This window comes from Numenius arquata, chromosome 2, assembly GCF_964106895.1.
Source record: "Numenius arquata chromosome 2, bNumArq3.hap1.1, whole genome shotgun sequence".
NCBI lineage: Eukaryota > Metazoa > Chordata > Aves > Charadriiformes > Scolopacidae > Numenius > Numenius arquata.
Genome location: NC_133577.1, coordinates 121,264,763 through 121,288,490, shown reverse-complemented (window position 1 = coordinate 121,288,490; position 23,728 = coordinate 121,264,763). Strand labels below are relative to the sequence as shown.

General features: G+C 34.8%; 1 protein-coding gene across 6 annotated transcripts in view; it reads left to right on the top strand.

The window, feature by feature from the left end:
- The window catches only part of CACNA2D1 (calcium voltage-gated channel auxiliary subunit alpha2delta 1), a 420,472-nt gene that overhangs the window by 358,990 nt on the left and 37,754 nt on the right, over positions 1–23,728 (top strand). For 3 of the 6 annotated variants that reach the window (XM_074144315.1, XM_074144313.1, XM_074144316.1), the window contains exons 13-20: positions 3,750–3,828; positions 5,850–5,899; positions 7,504–7,593; positions 10,427–10,495; positions 12,170–12,244; positions 13,766–13,840; positions 19,789–19,860; positions 20,977–21,048. In XM_074144315.1, coding sequence (XP_074000416.1) covers positions 3,750–3,828; positions 5,850–5,899; positions 7,504–7,593; positions 10,427–10,495; positions 12,170–12,244; positions 13,766–13,840; positions 19,789–19,860; positions 20,977–21,048 — 582 coding nt within the window. Of the gene's footprint in view, positions 1–3,749; positions 3,829–5,849; positions 5,900–7,503; positions 7,594–10,426; positions 10,496–12,169; positions 12,245–13,765; positions 13,841–16,666; positions 16,724–19,788; positions 19,861–20,976; positions 21,049–23,728 lie in introns of all 6 variants that reach the window. The other 3 variants (XM_074144312.1, XM_074144311.1, XM_074144310.1) reach the window with 2 other exon arrangements.

Below are 23,728 nucleotides of genomic sequence, written 5' to 3'. Positions count from 1 at the left end.
TAAGATCAAGCCAGGTTGCTCAGGGCTTTATCGAGTCTGGTCTTTAAATCCTCAAAGAAGGCAGATTTTACAGCCTCTCTGGGCAGCCTGTGCCACTCACTGTCTGACTGTTCTTACATTAATTCTACGCTTGTTTTGCATGTTAATATACTGTTCTACTCTATACTGTAAATGAATAATACCAAGAATAAAACATTTTATGTTTTCTCCCCAAGATTAGTTTCAGAGTGAGAAAAATACAGAAAATTAGCTACCCATTGACAGCACATGATATATTCCTGACAGAACTAACACAGCTCTGGACTTGAACATTTGGTGGTAGGAATTAGAACTCTTACATTTCAGAACAGTTTCAAGACTGTATCTGACTGGACTGGCAGAGCAGGTTGGTGCCTGTCTCTAGTTCTTCTCCATTCTAAGGGTACAAGATTTCTGGGAGTACTTTGAATAGTCCCATTGTAAATCAGAAAGTGTAACAGCTCCTATTTGTTTTTCTGAATGTTCCATTGTATTTTATTGATTTGAAAGTTATGTTTCTTTATGAAGAGAATAAATGAATCTCCCCTGTATGGAGGCAAGGTTGCACTGTCCCTGGGAAACGGTTTGGGGGTCAGAAGTGTCCATCTGCTAATGGAAATGGTGGAGTGCAAAAGTCATAGCAAAAGGACCCGGGAACCTGTAGTATGTGTAGAACCTAAGAGGCTGCAGAGAAGCACACAGATGAAATAACCAGGCCATGGTGGTGATGGAAAACAACTTCTTGGGATCAAAGAGTACTTGGCAGTTTGCTTCAGCTCAGAAATCCACTTAGTTGGTTGTAACCAAACTTAAAAAGAAGGACAGACAAAGGGAGAGGTGCTCATATCCATTGTGTCTGATCTAGTTGCTCCAAGTTTTCTCAGTCATAAATTCCAATAGGGAATTAATAGAAAAGTAATTAAACTTGTCTTTTTTAGTTTTAAAGCCTTTTGTCTTCTTTGGAGAGATGTCTATAAGTAAAATGTATAGACAGACATATCTCAGTCCTTTGGCTGACTCTAGGTCCTGTCACAGAAAATGTTAGCACAGAACATGTTTTTTTGCTAAAATTGGCTTGTTTAATTTGACTTGCTGACTCATTTTTCCAGCTGGTCTGTCATTCCACTCAATTCCAGATGAGGCAATAGGAAAAAGAAAACTCTTTTGAATGTTCCACCCTCTTGCCAAACCAAGTAACAATTAAAAACTCCAATTTTTGTTGCAGTTCTTTATCTCTGTTAATTATCCAAGGAACAGTAAATCAGATATATTGTCCTCTGCTTGTTGTCAATAATTTAAATCCTAAATTCTTTATAGATAGGTTGCAAATTTAACATGCTGCTTCTTTTCCCAAAATTACATACCATTTTGCAACTTGAATCCAATGCAGGGCTTCATTTTTACATTCGAGATCAAATGGTAGACAGACCAGCCTAATTGACTCGTGTTTTATACACACACAAGAAAATCCACATGACTCTATCTTAACTTAATTAGTTACTTTTAATCCAAAGGAGACATCAGGGCACTCAACTATCTAACTAGTGGCCTTCAGTTGAGTTTTTCTTATTGCACCATAATTTTTGAGAAGAATGTGATCTGAATCAAGTGTTTAGTGGACACTGAACTGGGAGCAGTGGTGAGTTCAAAAAAAAAGGGACAGGAGTATACTAGGGAGGGACCTTGTGAGCTGAGAGATACCAATAGAAAATAACATTGTGATATTCAGCTTGGAAAAAATAGATGGTGATTAATTAGAAACAGAAAGATTCATTAGAAGATTTATAACTGACATTGTGTAAAAGAGATCAAGAACAATTGTGCAGGGGATGGCAACTGTAACTTGAATTTACAATGTGATACAGTATTAAAAAAAATAAATGAGATGTAGACATATCAGGTGAAGTCATATTCCCAGTATCAATACTGATATTTTCAAGGTAGTAGAAGGCATTTTTCATCTGTCTCTATCCATATGAATTAGGATAACAAAATTTTGCCATCACACATGTACAGTCATTCCCACGCCTCTCTGGGTAACTAGAACTATAATTGTTTTGCCTCATTACTGAGAAATGATCCTGCATGGGATAGTCTTATTAGTTTTACTGAAAACCTTCAAATTTTAAGGCTTAAAAATTGTATTTAAACAAGCACCTGAATCAGCATTAAGTGCAGCAGAGCAGTTGCTTTAATTCTGCTTTTAACTGCAGAAACAAAGGTTTTGTATGGATAAAGCAAATCAAAACATATTGTTAATTAAAAATGACATCTAGCACAAAGCTTTGTTCACCTTCTTTGCAGATAAGGGTCAACACTAATAAAGTTCTGTCAATTGCTACCTGCTGACTGATGATTTGGAGTTATTCCTACAGCTCTTGGTTAATACATAAACTCTGATTATGTCACACAATTTTTGTTGCTTATTTGACAAATGAAGGTATAGGTAGTAATCACACATGATAAATAATGTGACAAAAAGTTGTATAAATAAACATTTAAAAACTTAGCAATGGTCAGTAGTTTACAAGGAGTCTCTGCAATGCTATATTGTGAGTATTATTTAAAGAAAACTTTACCATATTACTCAGTTAGAGACTGCATGCAGATTAATTGTATTATGGTTTAATTTTAAATATAGTCATCAAGTTCCATAGAAAGGATTTTGTATTCTGATTTCATGTTATGATCTGTAAAGTGAAGTGATAAAGTTAAAGGTCCATAAAGAAAGAGATGCCTGAAAAGGACAGGCAGTCTGGTCCTTGGACACTCCCTCAGAAAGACACACCGCCAGTGAACAGCTTATTAAAATTGTTGGGAAAATATTTTTCCCCACCTTTTACAGAAACACTCAGCTTTGGAGCAAAATATTCAGCCAGAAACTGAAACATAATATTTTAGTTTCTCTATGTGTCTTGTAGGATTTTAAATTTGTATATAGCAATACTGATTTTTGGGTTTATTTTTTTCTCATTCAAATCAGACAGTTTGCATTGAAAAAGATTTCAGCTGAAAAGCCTGTTTTCAGTCCAAAACTTGGATAGAATTTGGTGAATTCTTCTGAAGCCATGACTCTTCTCAGTTGCTGAGATAGATTGGAGTTGTGTGGCTAAACAGAATAGAATTATGCTTATAAAACTTATAACTTTAATGAATATCAGGAGCTTAAAATGAAATGTCAGGAGCTTACACCTTTCATGGAACGCTGCTGAACTGATTTAGTGGTTTTACATGAAAAAGACTGAAAGTCTGAGCAAAATGAGAGTTTGTTTTCTGTAAATCTGAAAAATCTGAAATCTGAAAATTTCCTTTAATTTCCTGAAAATTTTTTATGCCCTAAAAAATCCTGGTTTTCCTTGCTTTGAATTCTACTGTCATGCATATGTTCATTTTAATTAATTGGTGAGCATCTAATTCTGATAGGAGCCAACTAATTTAACAAAACCTGAAAAGATATACTTACCACACTAGGAAAAAAAAAATATTTTGAATTTCATTGAAAAAAATGAAAGATGTATGAAAGAACATTCTTCATGATTTCTACTTCATGGGCCAAATAATGGGAATACATAAAATATCATTGTAACAGTGTATCTACTATGGTGATAAAAATGAATAATTCACAGTTCTCTTTTTCTATTCAATTGTATGAAAAATCCAAGTATCGCTAACTTGAGAGTTATAGCTAATTAATGACATTAATTATATACGTTGTTTTTTAACTTGTATAGGTACGTGTGTTCACATTTTCTGTTGGTCAACATAATTATGACAAAGGACCCATACAGTGGATGGCCTGTGAAAATAAAGGTACTGCATTTTTCTTTGAGACTATTCTTTACTAGAGCTTTGGATAGAAAATATCTTTATTATTCTCTAAAAATTGTAGATTTTTTTTTAGCCTAATTTTTAGTTTTATTGTATTTTTTAGTAAAAGTTCCAAAAAGTTATTTGATGAAATAATGTTTATATGTATATATACGTATAAAGAATACTCTTACTTATTTATTTCTGATTATTTAGAATTTTATATTGTAAGAAAAACATCAGAGTATTTTTAATAATAATAATAATAAGATATTATGGTTCAGTTTTGAGAAATCTTGTTGTAATAACCATCTATGAAAAGATGGAACTGATGACAGATAAGAAATTAAGCAAAGCTGTTTTATATTAAGGGGTCTGGACAAAGGGACTTTTTGTTTGGTTTGTTGGCTGGTTGGATTTCTTTCTGCTTTTCTCCAAAACTTACAAGACCAAATGACGCATTATTATTCACATTTTTTTTTATGACAATATAAAATTATTCTTGCTGTGATTTCTTGGCTTCTGAGAACATCTTATATTTTTTATTTTTATCCTGATTTCTTGATATAGAAAAAAAAAAATTTAAAAGGTGAAAGTAAGGAAGTAAAATGCTTTCTTCTAAAATTTCTGCATGGAAAATATGGTCAGAAACATTTAAAAAGAGTGTGAAAAAGAGGTGTCTCAAATACCCTATTGTATAATTATGGAACAAAAGATAAGAGATGAATACAGATAAATAGAAAAAAGATAAATTATCAAACACTATTGTTTAATATTTTAAACAGAGAAATTTCCAGGCCTGACTGAAAATGTGACAGTATTTTACAAATCAGTAAGAAGCAAGAGGTGAGAGGTGGGATAGATTACAAAGGGTCTTGAAAATTAAGAGTGCCAGGAAGGGAGGATAAGATATGATTCTCTGGCATGAGAATAGCATAAACCAAAGGTAAGAGAAAGATATACATACAGGAAAAAGAATTATATAGAAGAATCCCTAGCCTGTATGAATAGCATATATATCATAGCCTCGTGAGTGCCTCAGTGTGCTGGCAAGTTATGCAGGAGGTATTACAGCTTCAAGAAGAGCAGATTGTATTGTCAGGTAATTACAGAAAATCAATGTTTGATTTTTTGAACAGGGAATTTCTAACTAATGTCTTTATATCTCAAAATACCATGTGCATGTGAACTCCATGGTTTTAAAACAGAGACCAGCTGGCTTAAAGCGTGACCACCTATGTCATTATCAAGGCAAAATGATCACAATCTTCTGTCCAGAATTGGTGTGTTTATTTGTTTGCACATCCAATTTTTCCTTAATTAAAAGTTTTAATCTAATATCAAGTCACACATTGCTTATGACAAAGTAAATGACTAACGTCAGTACTCTTACCTCTCCGGGCCTCCCCAGTGCCTTCCAATTTGACTTAAAACTTACTTGGTCTGAAACTGGATCTCAGTGCCTGTCTTTTCAGTCTTATTGGTGCATGTGGGCAATAGTTTTAATTTGAACAAATAAGTGATATAATCAGTCGTGAATAAAAACATTTCTGATGCTTAGCTGGAAGAAATACCAGTTTGGTTTTTTCATCCTTTCCACAGAGAGCCTTATATTTTTCTGCTATGAACTTCACTGTTGTGCCAGACTGTAGCTATACTCTCATTCCTACATGCATTTGGCATATACTTACGTTGCTGTCACAGTGTATTAAAATGACCATTACAGATACTTGCACATCAGAGTAACTGGAAATTCAGGAGTACAAAATCAGTACATTATCTCATCTTTAGAAACAACAGACAAAAGAAACACTTTATGTACCCTCACTGCTTAAGAGTAACGAGCTTGGCCTATATGGCATGGTGACATCATATGTGGCCACGCATTGTGGTGGCATCTACTAAAAAAGTATTCCATACATGATAATTTCTATTAAAATTAAATTAGAAATTACAAGCTAAATGGAATTCCTCAAGAGACTAGCAATATAATAAGATGGTATTATTTCTGTTCCAAATTTTAGGTTATTATTATGAAATTCCATCCATTGGAGCCATAAGAATAAACACTCAGGTAAGTGTGTTGGCCCAATGTGGATACAGTTGTAACATAAACAAGTAGAGTCATTTCTGTTATGAAATATGTTGCATTTCACCTGTTTGAATCAATTGAATTTTAAGGTACACTACATTAAGAAAAGAGAAAGCAAATTAAGGCTTTCTTTTACATATGAAGTATTATTGTGTTAAAGTATTCTGATTTCTTTGTTTCTTTTTAGTAGCTGCAGTGAGCCAATTTACAGTGTGATCCCTGCTTCCCTGGCCAGCTGGCCCACAGCAGTTCGCATCCTCTAAAGCAGGGTGACCATGTGCACAGAACATAGTGCTTGACGTGATCTGCAGCCTGCAGACCTTCTCTGCATGAGGACTATGTTTTGGGCTTAGTTTTTCTCCTGGCCTTACATGGTGCCTCTTTGATCCTAAGACACAACAACAGTTTTTTTAATAAAGTTGTAAAAAGCCAGTAGTTTTTTATAACATGTCTAGGCATTCATAGCGTGCCTCCTGCCATAGTTACAGCATGATCCTAAGGGAATTTACACAGGGAAGGCTGGGGATGTGTGTGAGGGCATCATCCTGCTCGAGTATCTGAACTCAGCTGGGCAGAAACGATGACCTGGTACAATCCTGCTTATAGGAGTTGTTCCTGGATTGATTCAGCCACTCTGGAAGAGATACAGCTTTTTTCCTTCAAAAAGGCTGCAGGATAGTTTTTGCAGACATGTGTGTGGCTGATTAAGGGCACAGGACCCTGGAATTATGTGGTATGATCCAAACTGCCAGTGCAGATGAAGAGATACTCTTTTCAGTTGTCTGAAAGTCCATGTATTCACATGTCCACAAAAGCAGAGAAATATCATAGCAGTTCTTTGTCCTTCCAAGCCCAGGCATGACAGTTTTTGGCAGAAAATGAGTCCTTTTTTTGGCTTGAATAAGAGTCCTTTGATTCTGTTAAACTCTTCCAGATAGTGTCTGGCAAGAAAAATCCCTCATATGAACAGACAAATAGAAAGGTTAAAGACTGAAAACAGTTTGATGGCATCCACTCCCAAACCAGACCAGAAATCTGACATCTCATAAGATCACCAGCTTTAGCCGTACTCCAGAGCTGAAGGAAGGCAGGGACTATGAGGTTTTAAAACCCTGAATTTTTTGTTTCAACAGAAGTTATGCAAGTTCTTGCTGTAGGAGCTGAACATACCCAGCTGTTACACCACTCACCCTCCATCACCCACTCTCTCCTCTGGGTTGAAGGTTCTGCGATCTGCTTGTAATTTCATTATGTCATTAGCAGTTAATTTTGGAACAGAAATAGTTGTAATTCTCACTTTGTGGAAAGAGAGCAGTGGTTATGGATGTGTAAGATCCGTGTGACTGAGACTGAAACACAGGAATTGCCTTTGCAGTAAATACTGCATGCTGAAGACTGAATTGTTGGGTAGTATAATTTTAAAGAAGCTATTAAATACTACTCCTGTATTAGTGGTGAATTTTGACTTCTTTTTCTGATCTGTTTGGGTTTTTTTTATTTATTTCATTATTGTATTTTTTTATGCTGTTTCTGGACTTTGATTTAATAACTGCCCTCTGATGAATTTATTACATTTTTTTGGGCAGGAATATCTGGATGTTTTGGGAAGACCAATGGTTTTAGCTGGAGAGAAAGCCAAACAAGTCCAATGGACAAATGTCTATCTGGATGCTCTGGTATGATCTGTATTTATTTCTAGCAAAGTAAGAATCTTAGCAAATCAGTAACTGTACGGGTCCATTTGTCACAGTCCTGAGGACTCAACTTCCTACAGTTCCAAACATAATGGTCCTATACTCTTACATTTCCAGCATCTATACACTTCAATAGAGCAATTTCCTGAACAGCTGTTTCTAATGTGCTGGTCATTCCTTGCATCTAGTGTCCTCCTAAGTGTCCTGAACTGTAACAGAGAAAAGCAATTTATCCTATGCACAGATCTTTAAGTGTTGGTCGTTGTTGCCCTCAAACAAAAGAAACAGAGAAGCAAATAGTTTTCCAGTGTTATACCTGTGCTGCAGTAGAGGTTATCTGTTATGTTACTGGCCTGAAGTTTTTTTTTTTGAAGCATTCCAGGCAGAATGAAACCGGTCAATGTTACTGGTATTTGCAGATTTTGAACTTGAATCTCTAACTGCTAAGTTTGTTGTAATTACTTGCTTGCTCAAGGTAATTTTTTTTTTTTTTTAATTTGACAGTGTATATAATGGGGAAATAAACAAAAACATATGAAATGCTTTCCTTACTGCTGAAGTTATCACTTCAGTCTTGTAAAACAAACATATTCAGGAAACTACGAAATGCTAAGTATTATTAGCAGCAACCCAATCTCTTGCTCTAGATAACCTTCTTCTGAGTAACTCTATCTAGGCAAAAATTAATGCAAAATGGTCATCTGGAATCAAGTATTTATCCAAGTTCACATGGTCATCTAATGTCAACTCAAAACCACTTCTTCCCATCAGTCAGCATTACTGTAAAATTTTTGTCAACACATCATAGAACTGAGGAACTAGTTTTTCTTTGGAATTTCAATAGCCAGAAGTTCATTAACCATGTTTTCTTGGTTACAGTTGAGGTACTTACTGGAAACATAAAGGATGTTATGACGCAAGTTCGTATGTTCTGTACATGTCCTGTTGTAAAGCCAAAGATAAATTTGTAACTAGGGATAGAAAGAGATCTATTTAATGAAGTAAAACTTGTAATACCTACAGACTTCTGGTGTGTTGCTTTGCATTTTCAGTGGGTTCATTCAGTCTTTCTTTCAAACTTTTCTGCATTAGTGTGTTATGTATGTGTGTTTGTGTATAAATAATTATATGTGTATATATATATTTTTGTGTGTGCATACATATATGTCTATAAAAAGTAGGACATGTTCTTTTCCCTAATATATTTATTAAGTGAAGACCAACCCAAACAAAACTGTTGAGGTAAAAGCTGAAATTTGTGGACTTTCTCATCACAGGTGGGCGCATAAGGGCACAGGTGTATCTAATCCACTCTGGAGCCTTTTCCTGATGCTTGGGTTTAGCAGGGATTGGTACTAACTTGTCACACTTGGTCTTTGTCTTAAATTCCCCAAAGCAATTCCCTCCTGTAGGGCTTGTCCTTCTTCTGCTTGTGCCTCACTGGACTTTGTCCTATACTTTTTGTCTTCCTGTCCAGTGCCTGGTTTGGTGCTAAGGCTAAAATAACGCAAAGTGTATTATATGAGGCCACATTTGAATTGAGCTTAAGTTCAGGTTATGAAATCCTAAAGAGATACTTTCTTTTGATGTTGTCTTTCAGGACTGTCTTTAATAATTTGATGTATTTGTGGCAATTCACACCTCTGTTCCTGCCCTGTTCCTTCAGTTTCTGTTACAGTATTGCTCTGGCCTCACTTTCTGCAAGATAATTCCAGAATTGTCAGATACTTTTATGTTTACCAGTTAGTCATAATTCATTGACAATTATTGTCCTCTCTAACTGTATATTTTTTGCGGGGGAGAGGGTTTATTCCCCATGCATTCCACTACTGGTTCGTTACATATCTCTTCAGTGCTATTTCTAAAATATATCCTCTTCTCTCTTTTCCATTTCTTGCTTCTCTTATTCTTCTAAAAATGTTGTAAAGTTACTAACTGTGATTTCATCATTTTTAATTTGATACACAAACTTAAGTTCATGAAGGTTGGTTTAAAATTCAAAAAGGTGCTACTTGACTGGGCAAATGGAGAACTAATCTCATCAGAGTGGATTAATAAAGTGTTTTAGCTTTTTTTTTTTTCCTAATCAAACAAAGGCAGAGAAGTGATATAAATCCTCAATAAAATACATGGAAGGAGTAAGCATCAGTAAGGGAGAAAAATTTGAAATAAGACCCAAACATTAGGACAAAGAAAGGTAGAAATCTGACTGTTGATATTTCAGGACAGAAAACAAATCTTTTCAGGCTATCTAAACTTACAGGTTTCCGGATCCTATTTTCAGTATGAGTTGTGACTGTTAATAAAGGAAAAAACAAATTTTTTATATATTCCCAAATAAGGTTAAATCCCTTGCCTCAATACCGTCTTCCCCTTCCCTTTCCCTTTCCCCTTCTTTTTCCTTTCTCTTTTTCCCTACTATCTCTAGTTTTTAGTATAGTTTGAACTGTAGCTGTAAACATGTTTTCATAACTTTTATTTTGTATTAAACTACTATATTTTACATTTACTATTATATTTTATTTTTACATTTTGTTTTTATTAAACTATTATATCCTAATTTGTTGCCCACCATTTATTTTTAAAAAGCAATTTATTATTCTCACTAACACAGACACAAAAAATGTTATTTTAGCTTTCTATGCATAAAACCAATGAAATAGTCTTATTTTTTTCTTTTTTTACAAGCTAAAAGTCAGTACTCTAATAGTGTTTGGCTACAGTAATCCCTGGATTGTTCTAATATATTTTAGTTCAATATTTGTTATTTAACTAAAAAGTCTTTTTCTCCCCTCTATATGTGATTATTTCCTAGGAGCTGGGCCTTGTGATTACAGGAACTCTGCCTGTCTTCAATCTAACAAAGGAACAAAATGGGAAAATAGTAAGCTGTTACTTAAAGCAAAAAAAAAAAAACAAAAACCAAAAAAAACCAAAAACAGTTAATTGAATTAAATGTAATGCTAAACTCCTAGAAAAATGTGTATTTCCATAGAGCTTTCTACAGTTTAATTGTCTTGTACATCAGAAACAAAGGGGTCATCTCTAGTTGCATGATAACCTCCTGGGAACTGGAAAACACCCTTTTGTATTTCTGAGCTTCAGGGAATGACATTTCTTGATCTACCTCTGTGACCTGGTGGCAGTGGGAATGCGCTAAGTGCTCAATAGATGGGAAGTAGATGATGATACTGTTTAGCCCTTGCTGAGAAAGGAAGCCCAGATAATTTTATAACAGAACTGTGAATCTATGACATTTCGGGGTAAAAGGCAATAATGTAGAGAATTTAAATTAATTGGTTGTAATGATAATAGAAAATAGTACTGTGTACTTAGATTAAAATCTAAGTATTAAGTAAATGCAATTCCCCATCTCTATTGCAGTCTGATAAGGAATCAATCTATGTCGTTTTCACAAAATCAAAATGCTGCTTTTTAAAAATCAGACCTAGAATATGCTTTACAGCATGTAGTAAATACTGTACATTTGGTGTGATTCTCATGTTCATTCAGGTCAAAATATACAGAAGTTAAGAAAAGATATTCTTTGATTCAGTTTCTCAGATATTACATAGACTCAGAATGGATAAATGTGAATTTGATCACTGCAATTTCTTTTATTTATTTTCAGAATAGTTCTTTTAGTTCCCTTAAAAAAACCAACCAAACAAACAAAAAAAAAAACCACACACACACAAAAACCCAAAAAACCCCACAACCAACCAACCAAAAAAGGATTCATAATCTACAAGATTATGCCTGGAATTCACTGTGTCTAGTTGCAAGGTGAGAGACTACTGATTATCAAAGGATGGCTTTCTAAGAAGTAAAACAGCTGTGGTCCAGCACAGAGGAACAAGAAGAGAACTTGAATCTGCTTGGTTTATGGCTCTACCTGAATTTTAGGTTACACACTGGAAGATGCATCTTCCAATATATATTCTGAATTTATTTAATATGGAGAAAGGATTCAGGTGATACTATGTAAATGCCTGCGCCCCTTTTCTATAGTAGGAAAATAAATTACAAGTGAAATAAATGTGGTGCCCGAGTCCCTGATTTGAAATGTTGATGAATGTTACAGTCACTGGGGTTTTTTGGGGTTTGTTATGGGGTTTTTAATTCATCATTACACCATGCCCAAAAGAGTTTAATTGTTTTGGAGTCTTACTTATCAACTGCCCAACGTAACTGTGCAATAGTAGCTCTATATTGATGCTAGTAATTTAGTATCTACATCGTCAATATTAATGCATCACTTTTTCTTTCACCTGTTTTGTTGTTACATTTATTGTTTATTCATCCAGGAAAACGCTCATACTAATCTTCATAATCAGTTTTCATATTCTGTACTAAATTCTGAATGCATTGAATGTTATTTTGAATCATTTGGATATTATTTAAAATATTTAGAATAGAAACATAAGTAAATAGGCAATTTTTTCAAGTAGTGTCTGTCAAACATGAGACAAAGGCAAAATAAAAATTCACTGACTGCTGCAGTTATTCTGCATTGTAAATATGTAAAATATATTCTAACATTTTGGAATCTTACCAGAATCAGCTGATTCTTGGAGTAATGGGGGTTGATGTCTCTTTGGAGGACATAAAAAAACTGACACCCCGATTTACGGTAAGTTGCTTGTGTTAGTGCTTTCTCTTTATGTCTGATTTATGTATGATTTCTCTGCATGCTCTTTCATAAGTCATGCAGCAGTGACTGGATGTGAGTCAAAATACCAGCAGGCTTCTTTTCATATATTATTTTCCATTGTTGTAGATGTTTTGATGGTTTTCTCTCCAGCCATATATGTGCTTCTGTGTGAATTGTCCAGCACGATGCATGTGCAAAAGCCATCTTTTACATTGGGTGATATATTCCAAGCAATCATTTTTCTGTAGCTTAGGGCACTGCAGTTTAGTTGAGTGTTTGGGTCTTATCACAGTGTAGAGTAAACAATTATTGCATCTAATAATAATACTTAGCATTTATATAGGACAGTTCTTTATAGAAAATTATTTAATATACATGTGTGTCTGTACCCTCCTCATTATGATGTATTTATATATTAAGACATCTAGCTAGGGAATTTCCTAGAACATCACTAGTTCATGGAAAATAACAGCTGAGAAAGCAAAGCATTACAAATTTGACCGAAAGCAAATACGAAGTCCTGCATCTAGAATGGAATAATCCCATTCCACAGAACAAGCTGGGACAAAATGCCTCAAAAGGCAGGAAAGGGCCTGGAGGTCATGGTGGAAGACAAGCTGAGGATATGTTAGCAGTAAAAGAGGCCAGCTGTGCAGTGAACAGCTGCATCAGGAGTACTGTGTCCAGGTTTGATCTCCCCAGTACAAGAAATACACTGAGCTGCTGGGCAGAGTCCAGTGCAGAGCCACTATGTTGGCCAAGGGGCTGGAGTACATGGAATATGAGGAGAAGCTAAGAGAGATGGATTTGTTCAGACTTGAAGAAGAAACCTAATGGGTTACTCAATGGGAGTTATAGAGAAGATGGACCTCGACTTTTCTTGAAAATGTATAGAAAAGACAAGAGGCAATTGACATAGTTGTGGCAATGGAAATTCCAACTGGAAATAAGGAAAAAAAATCATTGTGAGGGTGGTTAAACACTTTAGCAGGTTGCCCAGAGAGGCTGTGGAATTGCAATTGGAAGTATTCAAAGACTCTTTCAAACCTAGTCCAACTTTGAACTCGGATTTTATTTTGAAGTTAGCTCTGCATTCAGTGAAGGTTGTACCAGGTGACCTCCAGTGGTTCCATCAGCCTAGATTATTCATAGAATCATAGAATCATCTAGGTTGGAAGGGACCTTCAAGATCATCTAGTCCAACCATCAACCTAACTGACAAAAAAAAACATACTAAACCATGTCCCCCAGCATCATGTCAACCCGTCTTTTCAACACCTCCAGGGATGGTGCCTCAACCACTTTCCTGGGCAGCCCGTTCCAAGGTTATGATTCTAAAAGAGTAAATATTAAGAAATTATCTTCTGTATGTTGATATCCTACATATTTCATGATGTCTGAGGCAAAGCATTTTCCTTAATGGGACCATTGCTTGAAAACCATTAATCTTTCTTTATTACTTAAAACATTATAATGCTAAATTTAATTTCTTTCTTTCAGCTTTGTCCAAATGGATACTATTTTGCAATTGATCCTAATGGTTATGTGCTACTTCATCCAAATCTCCAACCAAAGGTATGAAAACGCTTCTATTTTATTTCTCTATAATAAGGGGACATTGTTACAAATAACAGAAACATCTAAGATCTGTTGAAAGTGCCAGAGAGCAATAGTAAATATTAAAATAGAAAAATAGAAAATCTGTGGTACATGTATGGCTTCATCCAAATCTGGTTTAGTCAGCACAAAAGCCAGCATTGCCTTGTACTGAATTTCTTTATTGATAAAATAAAAAAAAAGGTGTATATTTTACACACATATTTAATAATTAAAAAAAACCACTCCAGATTGAGAGACATGTATGGATTGTTTACAGATAAAAAATTAGAAATAATGAATCACTATAAGTATTGAAGACCAAACAATGTATTCATGTAGTTGGCAATATTAAAATTTCTCGTTAAGATGGTTTGAGCAATATATGGCCAAGATAAATGCAAGCTGTCAATACACAGGCAAAAAAGGCTGATAAAGCTTTTAAACTTTAGTGGCACCCTACTTGTAAGTTATTTTTTAGCACTTAGTACACTTTAGAAAAACTTCTTAAGTAATGGAAGCCTGTATTTGCTGCCTTTAGGCATGGAAATACTGGGGTTTTGTAAATTGGATGCATATCCACTACTTTATTCCTCCCAGCCATGTTCCTGTGGCAGAATAGCAGCAAGTCCTTGACCTCTGGGCTGTGTGACTGTCCTCTCTTGTCTCTTCGTCAGAAAGTCCTATCATAGCTACAAGAGGGACAGCAGAGCCCCTTTTCAGTATTTCACTGTTGGACTGTCAAAAGCAGAGAAAGAAATGAAATTTGTCTACATATGTTAGTGATTCGTTTAATTCTTAAGCTGCAGGAAGTCAGCACTGTGAATACGTGAATTAATTTCCTGGTGAAGTAATGAGTATGTTTGAAATCTTTTGCCAAGTGTGTAACAAAAGAAGAAAGAAAAAAATATTTCTGAAGAAGAGAAAGAATAACTTGATCTTAACTATTGATGAAATATCCCTTTTGATTTATTTTGAAAGGACCCTTTTAAAAAGAAAAGAAGAAAAAAAAGAAAATAAGGTTTTTATATAGTCTTCGTAATTCAGATGAACTTCAGTTTCTCAACACATGCATTAGGTTTTCATGTGTTAAAAAACAAAAGTTTTGATTTGATGATTTTGCTTGGTGAATTATTCTGAAACAACTATATGCATTATTACTGACCAAATCTTTTCCTTATTAGAGATTATTAGAAACTCGGATGATAGTGAGTGGTCTATTTACCTTTTCCTTATATGCAAATGAAAGTATCTTTTTGTTAACAGAAGGAATATAAAATGAAACAATGTAGTATTCTTGTTTTAGGCACAATTTTGTGACGAACTGATGGGTATGGATTTTGTTAATCTCATGTGCTATTATGCTACAGTGTAAACTCATAACACTGAAGAATAAAGAACCCTTGTTTGAGAGTGAAAAACTCAGCTCATCCCAACTAAATCTAGGCAGACTGAGATTGATTATTAGGAAATTAATTGTCACGGTTTCTCTGTGTACTTTTCTACTTAAAAAAATATGTAAGTCCAGAGATGCTTTCACATACTGCTTAATTGTTTGATTTAGAGTATGTTTAGAAAAGGATATTTTATATGCTATGTTTTATGTTGTAGAATAATGTCTAAATGTAATATTAAGCATATGCATTATTATTGTTGTTATTGTTGTTATTAACAGTTACACAGACTAGACTTTTTCACTCCCAGTTTGTTTGGGGTGGTGCATGCTATTCAGACTGATACAAGAACTACGTTTTAAAACTAAGGTACACTACAAAGACAGATGTATTTAGAACTCATGGACTTTCTTTAACATGTCATATTAATTTTAGTTGAACCTCCTGGTAGTTGTTAACTTATTAACAAACAACATCTTAACCCTCTTTGCCAGCAATTTTTCAATAGATGTAAACTTAAACATAACTACGTCTTTACCTTTGAAGAGGTGAGGGTGTATTAAACTTCCACTGGTTCCTTCTTCTGAATGTCTTCTGCTTTCCTCCTGAAAACCTGTTACCTCAAATCAAAACTGCTTCAACACAATATTTTAGGAAATTGTCTTGCAGTATGATCTTACAAAAAAAAAAAAAAAAGCCCCTAGAAATTCAGAACTTGCAAAGACATTTGCACAACTGACAAATTTTAACAAATGACAGGTTCAAAAGGTTATTAAAATCAGTAAGAACTTTCCTATCATGTTCTTATTTGCAAGCAAAAATCATTTCAAACCATAACATAGAAAATGGGTTTTTTTTAACTTTCACTTTAATATAGTTTTAAACTGCTTATAATTCAATTTTTCAAGTTTGTGTAGTTATATTACATTTTTAAACAAATGCTTAATTTTATGTTTTTCTACCAATTTTCTTTGTGTGTCTGTCTGTATGTGCGTGTATTTTTTGCATTGTCCTGAGAGATAACAGGTGGATAGCCCACAGATGGATAGGCCCAGTATTTTGTCTTATGGTTTATAGTTTTGAAAGAAATGTAAGGAGAGGTAGTTTTAAGACCAGTTATAATGGTAAACAAAAAGTAAAACTCTTCTTATTCTATATTTTAATTCTAGCAGAGTAAGTAGGAGGAAGAGCTCTCCGATGACTTAATTCATATCATTTAACATACGTTTAGTTTTTGTTTCCCTGGACAAAACCTGTGTGTAATTCTGGTAGAGAGCTCTTGGTCGGAATGAGGTCTAGCTTCTGCTCACAGTAAATGTGACTGGAGACTATGACGTTGAGGGAAGACTTCCATTCTTTAAGGAGGCTGTTTACTAAGAGTGTGAAAATTACTGCTTTTTTGTTACTTCAGCAAATTGGTGTGGGCATACCAAAAGTTAAATTGAGAAAAAGGAGACCCAATGTACAGGTAACTTTGGATGGAGGTGATTAGTGCATTAGAGTGCATAGACCTGGAAATACAATTAGAAAGCTTCTGCCCTGCTTACTAGGAAAAACCTAACTAGAGAACTGTTTACTTTGACAAACAGCTTCCAAAAGCATGAAGCTTGCATCCTTCCTTGTTTAAATAATAGAAAACATGTTATTGGCTGTAGTGAAGGGCATTCCATTAAATTATGGTGCTTTACTAATAGGTGCTAATTAGAGCTGTGCTGTAAAAATTATTCTTCAGATTTTGAAATGAATTTGAAGACTGGAAAAAAAAAAGAGACTACTTGTGCTGGCTTTGCTTGCATAAACCCAAAGTCAAAAGATCATTCTTATGACTTTATTGCCAAGTTTCATTGTACAGTGTATGCTGTATAACATTACAGAATCCGAATGAACTCTTCATTTTTTTTTCTGGGGAAGTCAGAGTAGGGCATATGTTTTATCTGCTGTTTCCATCAGGTTTCTCAGTTTAGCAAATCCAGCTCCAGAGGATTAACTGCCATTAAGCGAACAGGGAAAAGAAAATTAGTAACATTTATGCAACACAATCCCTGAGTGGAAAACACTTAATGAAAACTTAAAAATCATTAAAGGAATAGATTATCTATGTAACTAGCAAAATAACAAAATTAGGTACAGTATACCATGTTAATTTCTTACACATATGGGAATATATAATGCAAAACTGGTGGCCTACATAACAGCACCAGTAAAACATGATGTAAAATCCTGACCTAATTCAATTCAGTGATTTCACCGAGTCTCAGGTGGCTGTGTTTATACCACGTCTAGAAGACCACCTCCAGGTTAGATTTTTTTTGTTTGTACACTGGAGAAAGCAGCACTGGAACATAAAAAATTTCCAATTTTGGGGCACCCTTGGCTGGTGCTGGGTTCGCCTGGCTGTGCTGGCTGCCCAGTGAGGTGCAGCTATGGGCTCCCACCACTCCAGATGCTCCTGGGCTCCCTCTGAGACCCAGGATTTTGCTGCCCTCTTACCATCCAATCATTTTAAAAGCCTAACAGCTTGTGGCTTCATTAGTACTTCAAGTATGAGTGGGAACTAGGCTTCTGAAACTCAGCAAAGACAACTTCCATAGAATTTGTGAGAAAACTGATCTCAGAACATGACGGCATTTTAATAAACGGGGGTTTTTTTATGTTGCTGCACCAGTTCTTTCTTTCTTGGTTTCCTTCTTGATTTGTCATTGAAGTAATAGATCTTTGCCTTTATTTTTCATGCTGAAGATGGATTGCAATCCCTTTATTTGCATGCTTCATTGCTAGTGATTTACTTCTGTTTTGTTTTATTAAGTTGTGCTGGTGAATGTGGTGGTGTTGCGCTTATTCTAGTCATGCCACGTGCATGACTGGAAAAAGAGAAGAGCAAACTGCACAGTAAGTTTGTTTCTTCATGGCTTAGAATAAACCCCACTAAATGGCAACCTTGGAAGAAAAAATTATGGAGCCCAAATACTGCTAAAAACACATTATTGGGGGAAAAAGATATAACGGGGAAAATAGTCTTCCATTTAAAGTATGGGGCTAGGAATCTTCTATTCTAATTTCTAATGGATTTCCTTGTGCCTCAGGCACATCACATAATGTATCTATCCATGCTTAGTTTCTTCACCTATTAAAAGTCATTAATAAGTACCTTATAAACATTGTGTGGTGATGTAAGTCTTAAAAATAATAAGAACAAGCAGTTAATGTATACTTGAACTTTGAAGGACTGTTAAAGTTGACTATTTTCTCTTTGGGACTCCTTAACTATGGCTAGCCCAGGTTATCATTTGAAATGAATATTGACCTTGATTTGATGTGATGGCTTTTTTTTTTTGCTTTTTTTTTACCATTTCTTTTCTTCTCTGTTCCTTTGTGTGTTGGAATGAAATGTGAACTTCATAAATGCCTCCTCTGCCATGCCAATGCCTTCATGCATGCTGTTTGGGTTTGACCATGCTATTCATTATCCATTGCATGTAAGAAAATGTATTTTTAAATTTATTTTTACATTTTAGCCTTTTGCTATTTATTTTGAGAGTGTGGATTTCTTGGGGGCGGGGGGAGAGAAAATGCATAAGAATAATTAAATTGTTTTTAATTAGTAGAAAGTATATGTTAATGTTATTATACTAAAGTTGCTAGTTGTATTGATCTTATATAAATAGAAACATAAAAAATTCTTTGAAGTTATCAGTAGATATTTAAAATAAATACCCAAAACCTTTGTCTGAAATCTTTTCAGGGCATATTTTCTTTCTTAGAATAAGCTTATTGGCTTTTATCTTCGCAGACAGTAAGCCTTACTTGCTAAGAACAGGAATGATTTCATGTATCCAGAAACACACACATATATTCCTCAAGAATATGAAGGAAAAATCTTTTGTCTTCTAACACTATTCTATATTACAGTCTTGAGAACAGGGACTACCGTTAAGCTCTTAATGCTCCAGACTATTATATGAAGGCATCTTTTACCAGCTATTCAGGACATTACTTTCTTCTAGTAGGAACTGGAATTACATACATAAAGTGTGATGAAACACACTTGCATTCCTTGATAGAAGAGTCACACGTACCTTTGTCACATACCTTTGCCAAAGAATATTAGGATAGAAGGAATATAATCATCATTTTGAAAGAAAGGACTTTAGTCTGCCCTGTAAATGAGTTAGTATAGCTAAATCACTGTAAGGCTAGAAATGTCATTATCAGAATTTATGCTAGTCTTGAAGTAATAGTTTCAGCTAATGACAATTTTTTGTTTTGGTAATCATATGAGAAACAGTGCTCAGTTACTGATAAAACTAGGCTTTGAGATCCTTTCATGTATGAATTGTCAATCAACCCCTCTACCCACTAAAATAAAATAAATGAGAAAGGGCCACTAGTAATTCATCATGCTATAAGAGATTAAAATAGATGGGTAAGTAAGCCCAGTTAAGTAGCTTCCTTTGAAATGAAGGGATTAGAATGATTTGTAACATTATGGTACTCTGTCTTTATTATTTGATCATCCAATATCTTCTGCTTCAGAATCCTAAATCCCAGGAACCTGTTACACTGGATTTTCTAGATGCTGAATTGGAAAATGATATTAAAGTTGAGGTGAGATTACCTGGTTTCTTAGTAACTGTTGCTGCTTGTACTTCACTGTATAATAACTGAAAAGTGATAAATGTTCTAGATTTTGAACAGGAATCTATTTTGCTATGAATTTCAACTCTAAATTTTATCCAGATGATGACTTCAAAGAGAGATAAAGTTATAATGAAACAAACTGAGAACCAGTATTCATGGGCAATACATTATATTCCTCTAATTTTTAAAGACATCACAATTGCTATTTAAATAATTCTTCTTCATTAAGTGGCAATTCCTGTTGAGGGGGCTTGTAATTTTTTTTTAGAACAGAATACTTTTTAATAGGCTATTAATATATTACCTGAAATATTTTAAAAGTGTTTTTCTATCTCTTACTAACACAAGCTTATTGTTGTGGTGAGAGAGAACTGAGAAATAAAGTTAAGTGTTGACAGGAAATCCCTCTGTATATTTTTCAGTTAAAAATTTTGTAATATGTTCAGAAATCAGAATTTTTAAAAACAGTTTGTTAGGTTTGTGAAATAAAATGGAGTTTTTATAAATGCTTTACTTCTTTTAAACATTTTACTTTTTTAGCACATTTTTTTTACTTGGCTTGAAATTGTTCTTTCACAATGACTCTATTGGTATCTGTTAAATTCAACCTTAAATTTCTTTGAAACTCCTGCTTCATTGAGGAATTGCTATCAGAGTGGAATAAAAACGTTTTTGTAAATCACTGCTGCTACCAGAATCACACAGATGTGCTGAGAAGCACATCTAATGCTAGACAAAACTTCTCATCCACACAGAATGCCTACTCTGCCTGTTGCCCAACATCAAGGGGTTTTATGGGATGGTCTTGTTCTGCAAAGGATACCGGAATTGTTGCTTCATGACTCTCCTGATTCAGTATATATTTGGATAAAGCAACTTTTAATCAGAAAACTCAGAAAATCATAAACTTAACTTTTTTTTTAAGAGCTATGGTTTTCATATGCATTACCGTTTCCTGTGTTTTTATGAAATATTATATTATATAATATATATTTTATATATTATATATATTATATGAAGTATTATATATATAATACATATAATACCTAGGGTTTTTTTTTTTTTTTTCTTCCTTGCCAATAGATTCGGAAAAAAATGATAGATGGAGAAAGTGGAGAAAAAACATTTGAAACACTGGTCAAGTCCCAAGATGAGGTAAGACAGGAACACAAGCAATTACATTTACAGGAACAAACAAAACCAGAAAAATACTATGAAATGATGAAAAGATGTTCATTCTGTAACATCAGTTTGTATCATTTTTCCCTCTAGATTTGCTAGTTCTACTGGCTTATACTAAAAGAAATTATGTACTTATGAAAAGAAGAATTGTTTTGTTTCTTGGTTTCTTTGGTGCATCATTAATCAGGCAGTTGTTGATGAGGTCTTACACTCTGTTCACCAGGAAATGGACCCAGCCTACTTCTGTGGATGAATCCCAAAACAAAGTACTTAATTTGCCTGTGGAAATGTGTGAGGATGGGTTTGGTAGTTTATATTGTGGTTGAATGGGAAGAAAATAGTGAGAAAAAATATAACATCTATATGCCATAAAAGAAGGCTATTTGGAATAAGCAAATTCATCTTACAGTTATATTACATACTTATGCTTTCTGAACAGCTTGTTGAGTTCTTTATTTTCTTGTCCAAAATGGTCATTCGTGACAAAGATTGCTACTGTTTCCTAGCAATAGAAAATACTCAAATAGATATGGCTCCTTACACGTATGCCCTACTCTTTGGGGACCTTAATGAGAAGAATTCATGACTGGCATACCAAAGGAGCAGTTCTGGCCAGATTATGCCCCACAGTTACACTTCTACAACAGATTTTTGAAAACTATTTTACACAATGTAAAACAGCTTGAAGACAGGTAATTTAATGACTTATCAGAAGAATGCAAATAAAACTTAGCAGAAGCAAATAAAACACCAAGCAGACACTACACAACTGTTATATATATAAGCACACCATAACAATACTCAGCAGAATTGCTTGGGAGTGTGCAGGTAATTTTTCATTTATATTATTAGCTGCTCTCTCCTGTTGATAACTTTGATATCTCCAGTGGCTCAGCTGTTTGTACTTAAATGGCAGAATGTTACAGTGAAAAGTTCCTCCTTCCCAAAAGGCATACGCTACAGAATCTAATCAAGGAAAATTGATAGGAAATCAGGCCTCAGAGTTTAAGGGGTTTTTATTCTGCTAAAAACAGCACATTCATTACTTCTGTTCATGGTCTAGTAGGAGCTAGCAACTTCTAAACTTTGCTTTAAATTTTGGCCAGATTTCACCAAGTAATGCCCAATACTGAGCAGTTCCTATTACCGGTCCTCTGACTCAATTCTGCATTGAGGGAAGATTCTTATATAGTTATTCACATTTTGATACAGAAAAAAAAAAAAAAAAAATTCATAGTCCTAGTCTGTTTTTGCATTAAACATGGTAGAAACTTACTTGTCTTCATGGGTGAAAATCAGGGGCAATGCACATTGTCATTGCTAGACCATGCTGAAAATGCAGCTGAATTTTCTGAAATATGTCTCAAGCTTTCATCCATGCTGTGATTTCACAATGTGAAATTCATGGTCACTTGGTTTTGCAACAGGCCTTTGGGAACATACTTAGAATCATAGAATAATTTGGGTTTGAAGGGACCTTTAAAGGTCATCTATTCCACCCCCTCCTTCTATGAACAGGGACACCTTCAACTAGATCAGGTTGCTCAAAGCCTCGTCCAACCTGACCTTGAATGTTTCCAGGGATCTACCACCTCTTGGGTCAACATGTTCCAGTGTTTCACCACACTCAGCATAAAAGATTTCTTTCTTATATCTAGTGTGAATCTACCCTCTTTTAGTTTAAAACCCCTTGTCCTATTGCTACAGGCCCTATTAAAATGTCTGTTCCCGTCTTTCTTGTAAGCCCCCTTTAATTACTCAAAGGCTGCAAAAAGGTCTCCCTGGAGCCTTCTCTTCTCAAGGCTGAACAATCCCAACTCTCTCAGCCTGTCCCCATAGGATAAATGTTCCATTCCTCTGATCATTTCCATGGCCCTCCTCTGGACCTGCTCCAACAGGTCCATGTCTTTCCTGCACTGAGGGCTCCAGAGATGGACATCTCATGACCATTCCTCAGCCTCTTAGTATCTACACTGGATTTGACAAAGCATGCTGCAATTTAAAATGAGTGCAAATCAGGACAGGAGCCATACTCAAGATCTTCACAACTGTTCAAATCCATCAGAGGCATTTTTTTATTCCTGAGCTACGGGTGTCATTGAGGAGATCAGTGGCTTTACTTGCATGTGTGTCCACCTGTCAGGAGAGAGATTAAAATCTGTATGTTTATTCAACTGCCTCCACCAAGATTGTGACTTCGTTGGAGAAAGGTTGTCATGGTATTTTATTAAATTGCAGAGTCTAGGGAATTTAACTCAGTGTTGAGTGCTGTCTTCCTTCTGATACCCTATTCAGAAAGTGTAGAACCTCATAGACTCTCTTCTTGAGTACAGAACCTCAGCTTCATTGGGGGCAGACAAATGTAATTGTAGACAGTCTTAATTGAAAGATGATGATAATGATGGTCATGTAGGCAGCAGAGTCATACTTTCCTACTTCAGTCTCTATGAGGAAAGTCAACTTAACTCAAGCCTTATACACTTATATTGTCCAGGTGTGAAGTTATCGTCCTTGAACTGATGGAGTATCATAGTTTCATTAACTGTGCCCATGCTTCTTCTCTGTGTCTGACTTTGTGCTGCCTTTCATCTCTTGTTATGTTCATCTAAAAAACAGAGAATGTGTACCAGAAGTCCCCTTGGCTTCTGGAGGA